At 34.3% G+C, this 20,607-nt stretch overlaps 2 protein-coding genes across 5 annotated transcripts in view; one reads left to right on the forward strand and one right to left on the reverse strand.

Annotated features, from left to right (window-relative positions):
• Nucleotides 1-9,430, reverse strand: LOC128224156 (small RNA 2'-O-methyltransferase-like). 2 transcript variants are annotated; one of them, XM_052933868.1, is made up of 7 exons: nucleotides 9,319-9,430; nucleotides 8,295-8,436; nucleotides 7,721-7,968; nucleotides 5,566-5,748; nucleotides 4,283-4,451; nucleotides 3,091-3,159; nucleotides 1-1,806 (listed from the first exon to the last, which is right to left on the reverse strand). In XM_052933868.1, exons 2-7 carry the CDS (start codon nucleotides 8,433-8,435, stop codon nucleotides 1,744-1,746), a joined length of 873 nt encoding a protein of 290 aa, XP_052789828.1. In that variant the 5' UTR covers nucleotide 8,436; nucleotides 9,319-9,430; the 3' UTR covers nucleotides 1-1,743. The 2 variants fall into 2 exon arrangements, with proteins under 2 accessions (XP_052789828.1, XP_052789827.1); XM_052933867.1 differs by lacking the exon at nucleotides 9,319-9,430 and adding an exon at nucleotides 9,089-9,108.
• Nucleotides 9,407-20,607, forward strand: part of LOC128224154 (phosphatidylinositol 4-phosphate 5-kinase-like protein 1) — a 22,508-nt gene continuing 11,307 nt past the window's right edge. The window contains exons 1-5 of one of the 3 annotated variants that reach the window (XM_052933864.1): nucleotides 9,415-9,505; nucleotides 9,826-9,852; nucleotides 12,151-12,320; nucleotides 12,570-12,719; nucleotides 20,304-20,369. In XM_052933864.1, coding sequence (XP_052789824.1) covers nucleotides 12,279-12,320; nucleotides 12,570-12,719; nucleotides 20,304-20,369 — 258 coding nt within the window. In that variant the 5' untranslated portion in view covers nucleotides 9,415-9,505; nucleotides 9,826-9,852; nucleotides 12,151-12,278. Of the gene's footprint in view, nucleotides 9,506-9,825; nucleotides 9,853-10,980; nucleotides 11,881-12,150; nucleotides 12,321-12,569; nucleotides 12,720-20,303; nucleotides 20,370-20,607 lie in introns of those variants that run through there. The other 2 variants (XM_052933865.1, XM_052933866.1) reach the window with 2 other exon arrangements.

Below are 20,607 nucleotides of genomic sequence, written 5' to 3' on the forward strand. Positions count from 1 at the left end.
TGAAAGACGTATATTTTATTGAAACATTAACAAAAATATCACATAATGCTAACTTCAATAAAACATACGAGAACACAAAAATAACAAATAAAATTCCTGCTTAGAAAATTAAACATATAGGGCTTATTGCTAAGAACTTTGTTAAAGTTAACAACATTGTTAACATTATCATTGTTTACTTTCAAATCCTTACTGCTCTAGAAGATTAATACACTTGTGATCTGCAGTATATTTGTAAAAAGCTTTGAGACAGCTGTTTCAGCCTTACTTATTCTTTTCAAATTTATGAGCACATCATCAACTATTTCACGTTTAAAATATAACAAACATGTTGTTAATTAATGTTGTTAATTTTAACAAAAATCTGAACAATCTGCCCATAATGCAACAAAAAAGGTTTCATGCTTTTCCTTAAAATAAAGGATAAAACGTAGTTCTTTTTAAGAACAAATTATAAAAGATTTCCTGCTTGGAAAATTAAAACAGCTTTGACAAAACAATAAATCTTACATAATGCACCACAGAAAATTCGGAAATTATACATATAAACATTATTTCTAAGAAATCATAACTGTTGAAATATATTTTTTGCTGGAACTCGTTTGTACCAAGTGAACATTATTCGCGTATAGATATGTGATTATTTGTGGATATCAAAGATATGCCCACAGTGATTCAAAATATGTAAAAAGTCAAATCATTCTTTAAATAGTTAAGAGGAGAGTGCAGTATTATTTCTTAAATGCAGTGTGAAAACTATTTTTGTTGCCATTTGAAGCGAGAAATGTTTTATTTGAAATATTGCCTCAAGACAAGTTTTTCATGGTGCTACAAACAACGGCCTTCAACAAAAGAGGTAATTGTGTGATAATTATAAAAAAAAAGCAGTTCATACGGATACTTTTTTATCTTTGCCTGTGGTCAAGATAAGGGTTTCAAGCATGGCCTAATCTCCCAAGTATCTGGGATGGAAGAAATTTCTGTCCTTGACATACAAAAAAATCCTTATAGCAAAAAAATAAATAAAATGAGTAACCTCTATTCTTTAAAAATACGCTATCCAAAGTTATGCTTTTCATGAACCCCTTTACTGTAATCAGTTTAGCTTAAAATATTCTATTTCAGAATGCAAAATAGCGGTAGCCTAGTTTACTTTCATCTGGGACCAAGTAATACAGTTTGTAATATTTCTTTAGTCATACATTATACATGTTATTTCTAAAATGACGCATTTTTTTCTTTTATGCATTCAAATGTTTTGTGTTTAACATTACCAGAAACGGAAAGATGTAAAACTTAAAAGAATGATAAAAAATGCATAAATATTCAACAAACTTGTTTATAAAAGGGGGCATAATTATAATTGACTAGAAGTATAATTGAACTTCCTTATTAACAAGCAAACAATATCCAAACAAACAATATCAACAATAGATAAGGAAAATCTTCCTCCTGTTTCACCAAGGCAACTAAAATCTGTACTGAAACTCTTAGTCACAACTTTCATCTTCATGATTTGAACGACATTATATGTAATACAATCTCATGAATGTAACTTTTTAAGGTTTCACCGGGGAACTTTTAAATGTGTGTGATTAATGTTACATCTAATCCCAATTTTCAACTTCATGACTTGTGACACAGTTTTTCTCCTCACATTCACTAGTGTTATTACTGCGAACATCAACACTATCATTGTCTTCATCTTCACCATCATTGTCACTGTCAGAATCACTGTCATCTTCAGGTATGATAATAAACGAGCCATCCACTGTAAGTTTGAAACCATTGTTCTCGAGGAAAATTCTGAAACCAATGGAGAGAAAACAATTTCATTTTGTATTAGTAGAAAGGCAGTAATTTTCATAGCTGCGAAATTACGAAAACCTAGTGTTGAAGGAAGAAAAGAGAATAGGTATTTTGATGCTCATTCGGTTTTCATAGTGAATCAAAGGGAAATAAGTCCACAAATATTTTAGCCAGAGTTGCATGGTTAATGTCACAATAATCCGATGAAAACCTTATCCAAAATATACCCTGTTATACGATGTTAGGATGATGCATTGAACGTCATCTTCAGACAACCGTCGGACGATCAAAGGCATTTTTATGCTTCATTGAAAGTAAGAGAAGTAAATCAAATTTATCCTACCGTATATTCAGCAGGGGTCAAAGTATATTCTGCCAAAATTTTGTTTTAACAATCTTCAAAGTTAACTTATGACATTCAAAATACTCAGACAGACACGCCTTTGTATTTTTTAATCAGAATGTTGTAGATTCGTCTCACCTTAACTACAATTCATTAATCAATAAAGATTAATAAACTTTTGACCATCAATTATACTGCTGTAACTTTATTGTACAATGTTCCTTTTAAAAGCTGAACCAAGCATAACAATATCTTTAATGTAATGATAAGGCACATTGCTATAAATAGCAAATATGGGAAAGCCAGATCAAGCACAATTTACTTTTTAATGGAATGTCATAAGACCTTCGCATAAGCAAGGAATATTGAGATCAAGAACTGAAATAAAGTTTGGTCACAACATATAAATATCTTCAAATACTTTTTAAATATGGTCAAGATAAAAGTTTTAAAATGATGACAACAATGACATTGAGACTATGACAATAACTCAAGCTCAAGTTCTGAAACTTTTTTAATAATTAAAAACACAAACTTTACCAAGTTATTACTAACTTTAAACTATCAGTATCTATTTTCTCGCGAACTTTTCTATACTTCATCAAATACGAAAGTGGAACCAAATAAACTTCTTCGTCGATCTGGTACAAGGCTTGCAGACAAGCGGGACACAGAGCTTCTATAGATTTGTTCCCAGTTTCTATAGCTTTGTTCCCAGCTTCTATAGATTGGTTCCCAGTCTCTATAGATTTGTTTCCAACTTCTATAGATTGGTTCCCAGTTTCTAAAGATTGGATCCCAGAATCTATAGATTGATTTCTAGCTTCTATAGATTGGTTCCCAGCTTGTATAGATTGGTTCTCTGTTTCTTGTTCACAGTAACAATCTATTGTTTCATGTCTCATTATGTTATAATACTGTCTTATAATGAAACTGACTTCCATGAGAAACTGTTCCTCTTCTGATAGCGAGCTTTTTTCTTTGCATGGGTAGCAGGTATGAGCTATCTGAAAGTGAAAGTAATGAATTTAAAAGCAGATTAAACAGAAACTGCATTGAAGCCGGATTTTTTTATCTTAACAAACACGCTTTTGCAGCAAAATGATGGCTAACTTTCACACTAGTCCTAAATGCTGGGAAATATTCTGAGTTTATTAAAAGAAACACAACTGAAGTCATAAAAGAAATAAGAAACTAAATGTATGACCTAAATTTTTTACCCGTGATTCACAATGGTCTTAATTATCCTGTTGCCAATTATAAATACTAATTGGGTTTCATGAAGGTTGTTGGATTAATGAACACAATATATACTTGGTTTGTCATAAGTGACCTACTTTTTCAACTGAGATGACCCACATTCACACTGGTATAGTTTTTACCATACCAAGATGACCCATATTTACATGGATCTTAAATATCATTCTGACATATATTCTGACCAAGTTTCATAATGATCTGATACAAACCATTGTACTTATGAATTGAAAACAACTTTAACCCATATTGATTATGAAACCAGAAGATCCCAGCGCCTGCCAATTTTTTGCACACAAAAAAATCTGGCTAAAAATCAGGTAAAAACTCTTACACTGGGATAAAAAACAAACAAAAAAACAACAACAATATATTCCAAGTCACTTGATACGATTAAGAGTATGCAGGCAACAATTTAAATCATTTTATGGGAGAATAACAGCATATGAATTTATCTATTGGAACTGTAGGTAAAGACAAAGGGTATGCTTTTGTAAGTAAACCGGGTACCTACAATTTACCATTTCTAGCAAATAACATTTACTTTTTGTACAATGATATAATTCTGATGAAAAGATATCAGTATTAAACAATCATATATATGAACATTAAATTCTACATTGATAATACAAAATATGACACTATTTTTTTCCGGGTGATCAAGTCTGATTAAATTGATTTGCATAAAATGTTGGACCGCTGTCCGAAGACTTCCGAGGATTGATCAACAGCTTCATGTAGCTCATGTATGTTGAATAAAGATAAAATACTCAGAATTAAGCATCCAGCTTTTATTATCTACATGTCTGCAGTATCTTTATCAAGTTGAGAAAAATCTAATGAAACATATTTGGATTCACTAGAATGACCTACTAGTTCATAGCAGTCCCGTGTACTGGAAGAGCAGGGCTGAACATACTCCCTCTGCCTTACGAACGTAGCTGCCTGGGAGCACATGCCTAAATGCTCACTGCCTTCCGGTGGTAGCCCCACTCCTCCATAGTCCACACTGTAGCCATATCTACTGGCTACTCTGTCACACCTGAAAACACACAAGTATTAACTTTTGCCAAGTTGAAATCTTAAGCTGAATTTTCTTCGCACTTACTAGACATGAATATAAATAAAAACAACTTATACAAGAGATGAGTTTCATGGGAATTTGGCTGCAGGTTTAATTGTTACCAAGGCTTCAAAACAAGTTCTTTGGGTAGTAAAACTAAAAAGAAAAGCTATATAACAACAAGAGCTGTCACAGTCATGTGACAAATGGCCCAGATTGGACTGCAGCATGTTGGAGGATTGAAGGCCTGTGAAGCATACTCTAGATATCCATCAGACACGCTTTTGTGTCCAAGGTCACCATGTGACCTACTGACCCGAAAATCAATAGGGATCATCTGCTTATCATGACTCACCTCATTGCCAAGTTTAATGACCCTAGGACCAAGCATATTGTAGCTATCATTTGGACAAGCTTTTTTGTGTTCAAGGTCAATGCTAAAGATCTTTGACCTAATGACCTCAACATCAGAGATCATCTGCTGGTCATGACCAATTTGTGGACTGTAGGATCAAGCATACATGTACTCTAGTGACCACTCTGACAAACTTTTTGTGTCCTAGGTCACCTAAATATTTACCTTTGACTTACTAACATCAAAATAAATCAAAAATGTCTGCTGTTCATGACCAACCTTCCAGTCCAAGTTTGAGGACTACAGGACAAAGCTTCTCTAGCTTTTTGTTTCCACTGTCACTGCAACCATGACCTACTGAACTCAATACACAAAGGTGTTATCTGCTGGACAAGACCAACCTCCCTACCAAGTTTGAAAAACTTAGGCCCAAGCATATTCTAGTTATCAATCGGACAAGGTTTGGTCTACCTTCCGACCAACAAGTGCAAAGCAATATAGACCAGCTTCTCATTCTTAATACATGAACAGTACATAGATATGTTCGTTATTAAATGACTTTCTTTTAACATGTTAAATATATAATAATGTATACACCTAGTTATTTTGTACATTATTGGTGCAGTCAATTTAAATATTACACAGAAAATGGCAGGGATATGGCGTAAATGACACAGATGTCATGCATGACATAAAAGCACGCAATTTGTATTAAATACAATTGATATATTTTCTCACCACTCTTTGAACTCTTCTTGAGACCATTCAAACTTATGATCCCAATGTCTGAATCCTGAGAAGTTCGGAAATAAAACATTGAAATCAGAGTTTGGCGTAGTGACAACAACGACCCTAGGTTGTAGCTGACCAAAGACCATCGTAACAGCTGCACTGAGAACATCGGATACCAGGTGTTCTATGCTGAAATAAGAGTAACAGATAGTAGAAGAAATACCACGAAAACTCTTTCAAATATTTACTATCATCAATCATATTGTTTTGATTTTAAAATCATTTTAGTGCGTAAAAGTAAATAATTGTTTGTTCCACTACGGTAATCAAACTTTTTTTTCCTGACGACTATTTTCCGTGATTTTCTAGTCCAATTGTAGAGAGAACATGTTAAGATTTGACCACTTTATATTTAGTGATATACCCAGATACAAGTCGGTTCGTTAACTAATCCCATTTATCAAAAAAACTTACCCTATTTCTTGGTGAGATCTTAGAAGAAACAAAGATTGGGGGGGGGGGGGGGAGGGGGGGCTCATGCAGGTTTTTAGGGCAAGTTATTGTTAAAATGTGAACAAAATGCTAGTTTCATAAAAAAAATATTAAGAGATCTTTAATATTGATAATTATCTATAGAACAAGAGCTGTCACAGAGACAGGGCGTTCCACTATTCCCCGGCTTTTAAGATAAGAATTGCAAAGTTTTAGTAAAAATATATGGATCACTGTAAAATAAGATTAAATAAAACCTTGTCCAGAATTTCTAAGTCGAAAAATAAAGGCCATAATAAGCATTATACACAAAATAGATTTATCTAACTTGGTTATACAAGTAAGATGGATGGTTGAGTAGCGTTGTATAAAGTCTCAAAACAATACATCACTTCTGGTAGTTGCTGTGATATTAAAGCTGCACTCTCACAGATTGACCATTTTTACAACTTTTTTATTTTTTGTCTTGGAAAGAGCAACTTTTTGCATTAATATCTGCAAACCGATGATATTAGATTGCAGTCAAAAAATCAGATCGTAGATTTTCCATATTTCCATGTTTTATGGCTAAAACCGTAACTAACGGTTTAAGAAAAATGCATGAAACATCAATTTTTGAACTTAAATATAAAAATCTACAATCTGATTTTTGTCAGCAGTCTTCTATAACTGGTTTACATGGATTTTCCCAAAAATTGGCTCGTTCCAAGACAAAACATATAAAAGTTGTCAAAACATTCAATCTGTGAGAGTGCAGCTTTAACCTATGAGTGCTTACATGCAAAACCAGAATTTCTAAGTCGAATAATAAAGGGCAATAGTTTGCATTATATTCAAGATAGAGTTATCTAACTCGATTCATTAAGTAAGTTGGATAATTTGGAACACTTGTCTGAAGTTTCAATGCAACACATGATGTAATTAACTAAGATATTGACTTAAATGTGGTTACATGCAAAACCTTACCAAGAATTTAAAAGTCAAATAATAAAGGGCCATAATTTGCATTTTATGCAAAATAGAGTTATCTTACTTGGTTATTTAAGTATGATGGATGGTTGAGTACCATTGTATACAGTCTCAATGCAATACATTAAGTAGTTGCTGCGATATTAACCTATGTGTGCTTACATGCAAAACCTTAACCAAAATGTCTAAGTCAAATAATGAAGGCCTATAATTTGCATTATATTCAAATTAGTGTTATTTAACTTAACTTAATTAAGTAGGTTGGATAGTTACATATGGGAATACATTTCTAAAGTTTCAATGCAATGCATGATGTATTTGCTGAGATAATGACCTAAAGGTGCTTACGTGCAAAACCTTAACCAAGGTGTGACGCCTACACTTGGATGAGTAGTATAGCTCTCCCTATTCTTCGAATAGTCGAGCTAAAAGTGTAACTGAACATTCTCTATTTTGCTCAAAAGCATAAGTAAGGTTATTAAAATTGAATTATATAATGCTTCAATTTACAAATTTCTGTTCAAATTAATATATGGCAGTTGTTGCTTAGTGTTTGTTCATATAAATAAGAAAATAACCTTAATTTATACAAATTTTAAAAAAAAATGTTGCCAACATAAAATCGATGAATAAGCCCTTTAAAGTCAAATTACTAGATATATATACACAGACATCAGCTATATTCATGTATGATTCTTACATCTCTACCATGGAGACCGCCTCAAAGCCAACAATACATTTGTCTAAATCAGTTACACTGCCATGGTAAATATCCACGTCTGTCGTCACATCTTTTCTGTTAAGGTAATCTGTTGTGAGAGGCCGAACAGAATACATGTGTTGTTCAAGTAATTTTTTATCCAGATCAACCAGCGCTATTCTTTCCACAGTTGGAATTTGAACAAGGAACCTGGATATTTTGCACTCAGCACTTCCGAAATCAACAACCTGCAAAAGGAATTGGAAGAGTAAAATAAATGACTGTACAAGACTGGCTTCTCACACCATAAATCATACATGTTTGTAAATATAATTAAAGTTTCAAATATTATAACACAAATTAAAATTTACCTGCTGAGCATATCACCTTACCAAATGGTTATATTACCATTTGAAAATTCTACTTTTTAAATATAGACAGCGCATTTTGAGGGTCTAAACTGTAGGCCAGAATAAACTATTGAAGAAAATCAAAATAGAAAAATAAGCTTGTTAGAAAACAAAATCACACTATGACACTTATATTGATACCGGTAATGTTCTTAAATACTTACACTTTTCACATTGTGCTTTGCAAGCTCTTGTTTGACATAACAATAACGCTGTATATATAACCTTGGTTCAAACACTGGAGCTCCAATTGGACCAAATGAGTCTTCATTTTTAATGATAGGCTTGGAATTATCTTCAGACATACTGGAAAAGGAAACAAACTATGTTTAAGCTGCAATCTCACAGATTGACACTTATGACATTTTTCTTAGTTTTTGTCTTAGAATCAGCTGATCTTTGTATCAATGTCTTCAATTCAGTAATATAAGAAATTTTAAACTCACAATAAAACAGATCTCAATTGTTTGGGAAAAATGCGAAAAATTCATTTTCTTAAAGCGTTTTTTACGCTTTTAGCCATAAATTATCAGTTTTCAGACTTAAGTATGAAAAACTGTGATCTGATCTTTTGTCAGCAGTCTTGTTTCACTGGCATCCAGACGTTCACGCAAAAATTTACTCATTCCAAGAGTGTGTTTTTTTAAAGAATTTGGTTTTGAAAGTCAAAATGGTCAATCTGTGAGAGTGAAGCTTTAAGTCATTCAGCAATTTCAAATGTTAGTCTTTCTAAAATGCTGTCCAGGCTTCTTTTTTTAATGATGTTAGTCTAAACATCATTAAAAAAGCCTGGATGGCATTTTAGAATGACTATTTCAAATGAATGGAATAAATTAATAAAAAATGGTTACTTCTAAAAAAACGTCTTGATACACAAGTCATTCAGAGACTGTGATCTATAAGCAAACAGTTTGTAATTGATAGCTGATTTATTTAGGTAGAATAACTATATTTGTACCTCATAATGACATTCAGTGCATGATGATGATCACTTGTCCGAATGAGGTTTATCCGAATTTCTTGATCAATTGTACTTTAAAAGCTTGTATAAACCGTTCAGATAAATACTATCATTACAATGAAGTTATAAAAAAGGCATGATAACAAAAAGTTTTAATGGAGGATATCATAATAATTTAACAATGAAAACAGAACAATTAAATCGAAAGATATATACTGGATATATACCTTTTTTCCTCTGGGTTCCTAAACGCGCTGTGATATGCGTCTGCTATACACTGATCTGTCAAAAATTTCGGAATACTTCTGGGTTGTACGTGAATCCGTTGCAAACAATCATGTATCTCTGGTGAAAATGTAAACAAAACAGACATATCGAATTTCGTTAGTTATTTTTGTCATTTAACATGTTTTTGTGAGTATTTTTTCTTTCACATATTGCATATTATTGTTAAATAGGGTGTTTTCAGTCATTTTGCTTTCCGTCATTCTACTCATATTGATGATTCTAACCACACCCATCTGGTAGAACAATGTACATGTATATATATATATATGATTGTAAAGCATGTATGCAATAATAAGGCATATCGTATATGCGCTTTTAAACTACTTTTTCACTATACCTTAAAACTAATTTATCTAAGTATATATGACATGTAAATCTTAATGCTCAAAGGCATGTACAGGTATACTGACGTACCAGTACATATACGCATATGTAAACACGTACAGGTATTCGGCTCATTGCTCGTGACTAACGTAAGTTGCTTAATTATATCTTTTTTGGGAATATAATGAAATAAACAACACATCTGAGGACATTCAATGCACACACACATATATATATATATATTTTATTCCTCCATATTGGAGAGATTTACTCTGAATTGTATGGAGCCGTGACATGTACATGTACAAGAACAAGTAAACACGAAACAAGCTAGCAAGATGAAACAAGCAAAATGAAAACAAGTAAAAATACGTACTTTATGTACTGTAATTGACTTGAAGTGTAGCTGTGCCAAATGCCTGTGTATACATTTAGGTAAAATTTAAAGTAAATTTCATTGAATTCAATACTTTTTCCTGGTTTATTTCGTGTATGTTTTGGTGATCATTGTTCATTGAAAAGAAGAAAAAAACAAAACAATGCAGATCTGTTTTTCATGTGAATTTACCGCATTTACTTGTGAACATACATGTACATCAATTGCCTTAATTTTATTTGTTGTTGTTGGTTGTGTGCTGTTGTCGTTGTTGTTAATTGGTTTTGTGTTAGTGTTGGTGTTACTTTTTACTTCATTAGAGGAGAAAAAAATCAATAAAACACGCCCAAAATGCACCATTTCGGACTAGGATTTTTTTCGGGGACCACCAAACCCTCGTGTCGCATTTTTAAACCAAATAAATTTCGGTTCTACGGGAGGGGAGATTGTCAAAAGGTTACGCCCCTAAGTTACGCCCCTTCTAACGTCAATTTCTGAATCCGCCCCTGATCAGACTGGAGGAAGAAATACATGTTGCGAGAAAAAAAGCACAATTATCATTATTACATTCTCGCTCACCAGAGTGATGATTCTATGCGTACCGCGATTTATCCTTTATCAATCCTCTGATGAATGAGAATGCATTATTAGGGCCAACTTATAATCTAACAGACGACAAAATGTTCAAGATCAATACTTTCAGTTTGGCATAGCATTTATACAGCATTTTTTAGTTTTATAAATGCAATTTATTTGCTTCTTTTTTAAAAAAAAAATGTTCCAAAGAATTAAACGGTTACCAGGCATTTGGCGCTAACCATATACAAAACTAATAAATTTGGCTTGATCTTAATATTCTGCACGCTGCATGTTGCTATACACTCTGTCCAATAATTCATTCTGTATTTCAAACTTGAAATTACGATCGACACACAAGATTATATTTCCATTTGGAAAAAAAGAAACTTTACGTAGGAAGATCAGAACACAACATTAAAGTTTTAATATAAAGGACATGCGGAGTTTCAGATATCGTGCTTTGATTCTAGAGTTCATAATCTATAAACGTGTATTAGATGGATTACTTAAGTATCAAAACTGTATTGGGCGAATGATTAATTGTAGTTCCTCTTTATATCGCTTAGCCTTTATTAAAGGGACTCGCTTATGATTTTGGACCAAAAAATTGTTTTTCCAGTAAAGCATCTGAAAACACTTATTTTGTCATTATTTTACTCTACGATATCGTTATTGCAGAAAAAAATACAATGATGGCAGAAACAAGTATTTGGGTTTTTAGTGGTGTGCGAGCGGCGGTAAAGTCAAGAATAAGATAGAAAACACACGTTTTAACTGCTAGGCCCCCAGGAGTTAAACAAAAGTGATGGATATTTTTACCTTTCAACCATACATTGATTACATCACGTGATGATCACGCAACAACGAACCGCTGATATCCGTTATTAACGTTAATGAAAAGTGTGGTCTTCAAAGACGATATTTGACAGTTATCAACATTAGCTGAAGGGTTTTAGCTTTTGGTATTTTAGTTTTAACTCTTCTTATGATTTGCCTCACTTCATTTCGTCATACACCAAACATGCATTTTTCAAAATACATGAGCGAGTCACTTTAAAATTAAGGCAGTACATAACAAAGCATATTTGTACTGTGAATATTGCTTTTTTATAATCGGAGGAAGTTTATTTTGTATAAAGGTCTGCTTTGTTGCTTGTATAAATATTTACGTGTTTGAATGTGCGGCTAAAAGGCTCTGGCTTAAAGGATATGAATGAATAACGTAACTGTTTTAAAATAGCTTTAAAAAATCGTTGAACAAGTTATGAAGCTGTTACAAGTATTAATAGTAACGTTTTAGAATTATTTCCACTGCGAGTTCCTTACCCTTTCAGAGTTTGTATGTAAATCATTGCCGACTGTGTTCATTGAATAGTTAAACGCTTGAAATCGAAGTATTCAGAAACTGAAAACAGTCGTGTTGATACTCGTGTTATTACTCAGTCGTGTACATCAGTCATATGAATGTCAGCTTCGTTTGATACTTTTTCAGATGAGAATGAGATTACACTTGTTACTACGACCGTGCCGTTGAACTTTCAACGTTTGTTTTAATAGTAGTAATACTAGCAGTTAAAAGGAAGTTTGAACCTCGGTCGCACAGACGACAGACGAACAGATATGTCACGGGTGGAAGACGTCAGCACCGGGGATTTTATACAGGTAAAAATGTAAAATTATGTCTGATGTAAATTTCTATTGAATCATATTGACATATTTCACATCTAATTTATATATGCCATTTATATTTTAAATGCATTAATTGTTCTATTTAAAAAAAAAGAAAAGAAATACGAAAATTGAGATATGTATAATTTCAGTCCAAAATGATTAACAGTGATCATTTTCGCAGTTAAACGCACACACTCACATCTTAACGAAAACATAAATATAACTATCTGTGATTTAAAGGTGCGGAGCCGATGGCAGTACCTAAAGCAGCGGCTGAAACGTCGGGGCGTGGTTGAGGTGGATAAATCCCACCCGCAGTATGACATGCTGTGTGCCATTCAGGTTGCCATACGAACACTGTTTACGGATCATCCCGAGGCCAAGGCAAAGGTGGGTTCATTTTTTATGTCCATAATTAATACAAAGAGAAAACTCCGTGTATCCGTTATCGGAGCCTCTTGGCAATTTTCCTTCAAAACAACTGGCGGAGATGGCGGAGGTGTTCCGATTAGTTCAATAATCGACTTCCGGATGCCCACGATTCGTTACGGAAAGTCTTCGGAAATGTTCGTAACGCTTTGCTTAAACATCGACATTGTCGACGGTAATCAACGAAAAAATGGTTCCGTGCTCGTTGTTCACTGCAGTTGCGTAATAAAATTTGACAGGTCGAAGTTTTTGTCATACCCAAAACCCCGAATTGGAACTAAAAAGCGAAGGCTGTTAGGGGGTGAAGGGGTTAATATACTGTCCGTCAATGAACTAACTTCGATATGCGTAATTACAAGGTGTCCCTAGCTACGCGCCTGGGTTAACACATATTTAGTTTGATAACAATCCTCCCAATTTGCATTTCCCTCCGCAAAAAATACAGAGACTAACTAATGTTAAGTTATGCATATGAAAATGAGGACAATCATATAGCAGTACCTATAATTTTTTTTCGTGACTCCTGTCCTTATTTATATAGTGTGGTTTTATACGACGGCTGCCAGGGGGTAACTTTTTACTCTTTATTGTCATGGTTGTAACCGAATTTCAAAGAAAGAAATGTACTACTGAACGACTTATACCATACAAGCGAAATTAAGAAACTGAGCATGAAATAATATACCGGTACTAACATAATCTAGGAAATAGCAGTTTTTAATGAAGTCTGAAATCTGAAAAATGTTACATACTCTGAGGAATAATCTGTTTGTTTCATAATGACATTTATGTAAATAATTCTGGTTTTCAGTCGATAAGAATTTGTTAAAGTTGACAACGAGATTAACGCCATCGTTGTTAACTTTTAAACGGGAAATATTTGATGATGTGCTGAAATAATGAAATATAAACAAGTACACCTAAACACTTGTCTCAAATCTTGTTAGAAAAAAAGCACATCACGTGATGTTATCAATGTATTGTTCAAAGGTCAAAACATTCATTAAACTACCGGAGCAGTAAAGAATTAAAAGTTATTTTTAAAACAACATTGTTAACTTTAACAAAAATCTGAAAAATCTGCCCAGTATGTAATTATCAAACGACCTGATATTATTTTTGACAGATTTCTTAATATACACATTTCCGGACTTTGTCTATCATTGTTTTATCATGGTTTTAAAAATATCCAAACTCAGAAGCTTCACTGAAAATTCAAATAGATGTGTCTATATTTCAAATAAACCACTTGTTCAGAATTTGACATTTAGTTTATAAACAAATTAACTTAATACGAATCTTGATTGCTTGATAGGGCAAAATAGTGCATATATAGTTTTAAAAGAATCAATTATTTTCCTGTGGTTTGTAATTTTCCATTGATGAGACATGCATCGGAAGTTGAACGTTTTGTTTATTCAGCAGCCTGAGCAGGACCACAATTAAGCACGTAATGTTATATTATTTTAGATTCATTCAATTAGAGTTGTATGAAGAGTTTAATTAATGGTTCCTTGCAGCGTAGCACACTTTGCCTTGCAGTATCATTTTCACTAGCGAATTGGGGTTGGGGTAGGGAGGAGGGGGGGGGGGCAGTTTAACGGGGTGCGGAAGATGGTGTATTGCCTGACCATGTTGGAGAGTATATTCTTTGTTCTGGTAGATGTATTAGTTTTCATATCAGTACGGTTTACCAGTATGCAGATTTCTATTATGCAATACGTTCCAAGCGGATACATTACGACACTAGTTCAAGGCCTATTGGTTAAACTGTTTATATTTACGAGAGCTTGAATAGTGTCGTTATTTATCCGCACGGAACTTATTGCATGGTAGTTCTGCCTACTGGTTCCTATACAGTCGAACCCCGTTGACTCGATATCGCTTGACTCATTATCCTCGTTGGCTCAATTTTTATGTTGAGGACCGATTTTGTTTTACCGTTTGTAAGCATTCCTGCTTTGCTCGATATTTGCGTGGCTCGAAGTTTTTTGGTCGGTCCCTGGGATATCGAGTCAATGGGTTCCGACTGTACTATATACATCGCGCCTCTATGAGCACTTTTTAAGTAAAGCGCATAACTCTGGATAAAATCATTGTTGAGTTATTCCTCTTATTCGACTGAAATAACAGCAGAAGAGCGTTTCCGTTCGCTCCTTGGCGCTCGTAATAACAAATTATCAATAATTCATATTGTTAGAATAGGGAAATATGGAGAGGTAAATGCGAAAAGTTACTATGTTTCTCTTTATTATATGTCACTTAGAACCGTTTCACTTCCGCCCCTCGAATTAAGATCATTTTGAATACGGGATTTAAATGTAAGAGTGAATTGTGCTAATATGAGTAGCATGGACGGTATCCGATGTTCAAAAAGCTTGTCATTTTATCTTTTAACTTTTGGTTATGTAGTTGATGTTTGTGCCCGGTGACCACACTTTCACAAGGGTATAACATACATGACTGGTATTCAGTATTGGTGTTAATTGGATGTAAGAACGATGTAGCTAACCGGATTACTGAATTTTAATAACTGACAAATAGAGTGAATGAAGTCAATGATGTATGACCATAACATATTCTTAAGTTGAATATTGTATAACACCCCCGATTACTCTTTCATATAATACAGAAATAATATGGAATCAGCAGAATGCACATCATTATATATTGGATGCATAAAAGAACCAAACTTCATTGTATTCTTCCAGTATAAATCGTTAATTCCTTATGATTAAACGTGTTTCATTACCATGGTTACATATTTCCGTTCAATGAAATATTAATTAAAATACATATGCATGGATGGTATCTCTTATCCCTCGGCCTTACATAATAGATATTGACTACAAGCATTGCTTGGCTGCGTGCAAAAATAATACACGGAGCCTCAAAGCAAAATGAAATCATGTCTGCGGTCTCAGTGTAAGCGAAGTTGACAACATCATTAAATATAATAATGCATTTATTTCCTTATTTATGTATTATTTTAAGCTTTTCATAGAAAGAGGATTGTTTGTATTTGTTTGCTGGTCTGTTTTTCGAAAACTATATGTTGTGAGCGAGGTATGTTCATGTTCTATGTTGGCGACATCGAAATTTGAAATGCGTTGTGCACCATTTTGGACTAGAAATTGTTAAATTATCTTGGGGAGTACCTCCAAACACCCCGGCCAACACCTCCAACCAAAAAAAGTGTACTTAATGTGTCAGGCAATATCCTCGGAGGCGGATCCAGGATCTGACTTTAGAGGGGGCATAACTTTTGGGCGCAACCTTTTTGACACGCGCTCCTCCTTCAAAACCATTATTTTGATTTAAGGTGTTGGCAGGGGTGTTTGGGGGTACTCCCCAAGATAATTTTAACAATTTCTAGTCCGAAATGGTGCATTTTTGGCGCCTAGCAGACAACACATTTCAAATTCATGCCGAAACGCAGATTAATTAGAATTTGGATATGTGTCTAACTCAGTACCGAATAAAAACATCCAGGAAAAAAATAATCAGCAGAAAATAGCATCTAGCAGTATAAACGTTTTAGGGTCAGATAATGTCATACATTACCTCTTCTAGATATAATTTTGACAGCTCCTGCACGAAAACTGTTGACTGCTACCGTAAAAAGTCGCGAGAGTGCTCTCCCGTGGATAAGAAGGGTACCGGCCTTTGGGGTCCGTTCCCATTTAATATTGCTGTCACAGGATACCAATATTTACTGGTTCCCTTCTAATTCCATTCGTTTAGGAATGACGCCACCATTACGTCATATGTACTTCCGTTGTGTGGAAAATTCTCAATAAAAAAAAATGTTCTTATGATTGATAGACATGATTTCACATGCTCAATACACTGTAAATCAAAAATATCATTATTCCTGAAACTTTTATACCTTAAGTATCTATTCTTGCTTGATTTATCATTTAGAGTAGAGATTAAAGCATAAACCGCTGCCCTATAGTTGAAAGGTCATTTTTGAAGAACTGTCATGGTGGACGGTGCAATTTTTAGAGTTTGTTTTTCAAGTGGAGTGATTTTTCTTAGGAATAACTTGACCCCCCTTTTTCATTTGCTTAAAAGGTAATTTAAAGCTTGTACTTTAAGAATATATGTGGTTATCATAGCCTGCATTCGCTCGAAATGCCTTTAAATGTTGTCTAAAAATTATAATTTTACATTGAATTATATAGGGAATAACAATGGTGGTGTATAACCTTTAGTTGCGTTCGTCAAGATGCATTTGTCTATATGCTTATTGGCAAATGCAAACTGCTATGTTTGATTGATGTATAGTAAGTTAGCTTTTAATGGTCTTATTACATTATATAAATATTATTAGTAATAATAGTAGAAGTTTAATTGTACTCTTGTATTTTAATTAGTAAACACTAGTCAATTAAAAGTAAAAACTTGACATCTGTCATTTATCGTTTAGACGTAGACAGTAAGTAATAAAATGAAGGAAACTAAAAGTTGTACACATAGACACATGCGGTAGTCAATTACAAACACGAACGAAGCAATTGCATGAAGGCACTTACGATTTAAACGAATGCACTAGCAATTTAAAAGGAGAAATGTCATAAAGCAGCATGCATTAACTGGCGAATAATCCCTTCCATACTCTGGATTCATTTAATATGGCCGCCAAAATTCAAGATGGCCACCATTACCATACTTATGTTAATATGTAGCTGTGGTACTTACTGTGACATGATTAAATGTCTTGTTTAGTGATGTTTAATGAGTAACTGTATTAAGGTGTTAAAAGTGACCTATTTCAAATTTCATACAAATATACCACCTCAACAACGATTAATGTTGCCCTGGCAACCATATATTCCCTGAAAGTAACCATATATTTTCACTAGTTGATGTTTATTACAAAGAAATGTTTGAAAATTAATATCCATCAAATGTGTTGCAGAAGATATGAACTTAATTTCGTGTAAACTATGTAATGAGGACGAATAAATGCAACATGGCGTTCAAGATGGTCACCAGGAATATCTAATTGAGAATGTTCTATCTCCAAATACGTCACATTTTTAAATAAAATGGGATGTATATTCCAATGTGTATTGCCCACGTTCACATCGTTCCTTAACTTAACAAACTGCCCTGTTTACCTCGATGTCAAGATCAAAGGACGGAAATGTCACACTTTGTGATTTCCTGTATAATTTTTTAATTATTTGATGCTAATGCGAATTTGTTTGAATGCAATTTGGGATGACATACATGTAAATTGAATATTTCTTTACCTCACCTTACCTTTTATGTACTCTTTAACACAATTGAGTGAACTACCCTGTTATGGTTAGAGTAATGACCCTCTCAGAATATGTTCAATATGTCCACCAAATCCAATATGGCCACCACGGGGCATTTAATACTAGTGTTTATGATAGAGCTGCACATGGGTTTGGTTGACATTGAATTGACTTTTTGTTTGCCAATATATGTAGTATTTGGATCTGAAAGGGCCAAATGTTAGAAACCTATGGATTTATTTGGCTTTGAATGGGCTTAATGGTTGCCAGCTTGTGGTGTTTTTAGGCACTGAGAATGTTTAATGGCAGCTGTACAGTAAATGCACGAGTATGGCTTTAAACTGGCATTATGGTTGCTTAAATAAGATTAATTAACCAATGAGATTGCTTAATGAGAGCTGCACATACGTTTTTTTGGCACTGAATGGGGTTTATGGCTGCCAAAATGATGTGGGGATGATATTCAATACTGGTCTTTATTGGATTTAAGAACGATGTAGCTCATCGGATTGCTCGATATAGATAAATGACTTAATACGCAAATGGAGTCAATGGAGTTTGACGTGAAAATTGACTTAAGTTGCACGTTGAATACCACCCGTGGTTTGTAATATAGTGACTTGATGACAGGAGCATAGTCATAGTCATAATAGTGAAAATGAATCGGTTCAACTATCCTACATAATATTTTAAACATACTTGAACATGTATGTCATCAAGATAATGCACTGCCTTAAACATAAAATGAGATTTAACAATTCAAAAGTACACTAGAATGTAATGTTACATACAAATATGTTGCGTTTTAATGCTTCGTGGGCAACTACCTTCGTATGGTATTTTTGGATGCGTTTATATGGTAATTGAGAACATATAATAAAAGCAAATAGTTTATGTTTAAAAGAACATTAAACCATGTTGAAGCGTATATTTCTAACGTAAGATATCATTATCTGTATGCCATATAACTCTTGTTCTCTTAGCGACATTATGTTTCAGTAAGTTAATGAGCCTCGCTCATGTTTTTGGCCCAAAAAATAGTTTTCCCGGTAATGCATCTGAAAACACTAATTTTATCATTATGTTACTCAATGATATCAAAATTGCAGAAAAAATACAATATTATTGTAGTATACAAAGGTATTTTGGTTTTAGTGTGGCGCGAAACCACGCCGGCAAAGTCCAGACATTAATCGAATACAGACGCCTTAACCACTAGGCCACCAGGACCGTTAACAATACATTCATAACATCACGTCAAATTGTCAATCAGCCTAAAAAGGTTACCAAACGACATGTAATTGTAGTTTTTTAGAACAGCGCACCAAAGTGTATGCGAGCAAGCGTCATTTCGGAAATTAGGTTTTTGAAATTGTGTTTCAGCCCTGTGCGCGCTGACGTTTGATTTGGAAGTGAGAGCGAGCTATTATTTCAAAACAGTAAAAAATATCAAACTATTATTTCACTGTTTTCTTTGACGATGTTTAGGTAGATCATGAGCTCTTCTTACCTTATCATCATGCATGTGTGTCAAGTGGCATTGTTGCGTAACGTTAACCCAAAGTGCAAAATTTGGTCACGATGACGGGACAAGTGGACCGTTGAGAATATAAACATTAAGCTTGGTGCAGCGGAGGTTTTATGGGAATGTTTCCACACTGTTAGAATAATGGTGAGGATTAACGAATCAGTCAATTGTTACCTCCCCCCCCCCCCTCCCTCCAGGTACGGGGAATAGCGGGACTTTGACTTTCGGTTCAGCCAATCCAAGGTAAAATCCCCGTCCCACGAGGACAAACTGCTGGAAAATCCCCGCCAAATGCCCCCGCACCCCGGGAACATCCTAGGTAAGGCCTATTACCCGCTACTTTCGGCGTGGAAACAAAGCCAACGCATTCACTCGGCATTTCGGGGTTTACACTGCCAATTTCCACCGCTATAACCCCGGACCTGGGGTGGTGGGGGCGTGGTTATAATTGACTGGTGCCAAAAACCCAAACCGTAACTTATATGTTTTGTACCCTAACCCTTTGCGTTATTCCAAAACCGAATCCCACTAACACTCGAGTTTGTTTCCCATACAACACTTGAACTTGGTGCACAACGTTAGATATAGTAATACGCTCATGTTTTGCTAAGCTCATAACTCTGGCTTTACCTGTTGTCGAGTTATGCCCCTTGAGCGACTGAGAACAACAACAGCAGATGGCATCACATTAGAGTGAGCTTGTTCGCTTCTTTAGAGAATACTTAATATAAATTTCACTGTTTGCAGGATGAACTTGATGAGAACGATTTCAACCAAAAGATAAAGTATACCGTGCAGTCCCCAGCTGGAAAGGTACGGTCTTATATTAATGGAATTATTTTTTGTTGTCACTGACTACGCAACGATTGTCTCCCTTTTTATGCCCAACACGGCAACACATTTAGATTAAACGCTTTTTATATTATGACAAACATGCGAAATGTCAGACGGAACATGGCTTATCAAGTACTTCATTAAAAAAAAAATAATGTACATGATTTGCATAGATGTTTAAGCTTGCTTAAAACATCGCTGCTAGACGCACAAATCT

This window comes from Mya arenaria, chromosome 17, assembly GCF_026914265.1.
Source record: "Mya arenaria isolate MELC-2E11 chromosome 17, ASM2691426v1".
Lineage (NCBI taxonomy): Eukaryota > Metazoa > Mollusca > Bivalvia > Myida > Myidae > Mya > Mya arenaria.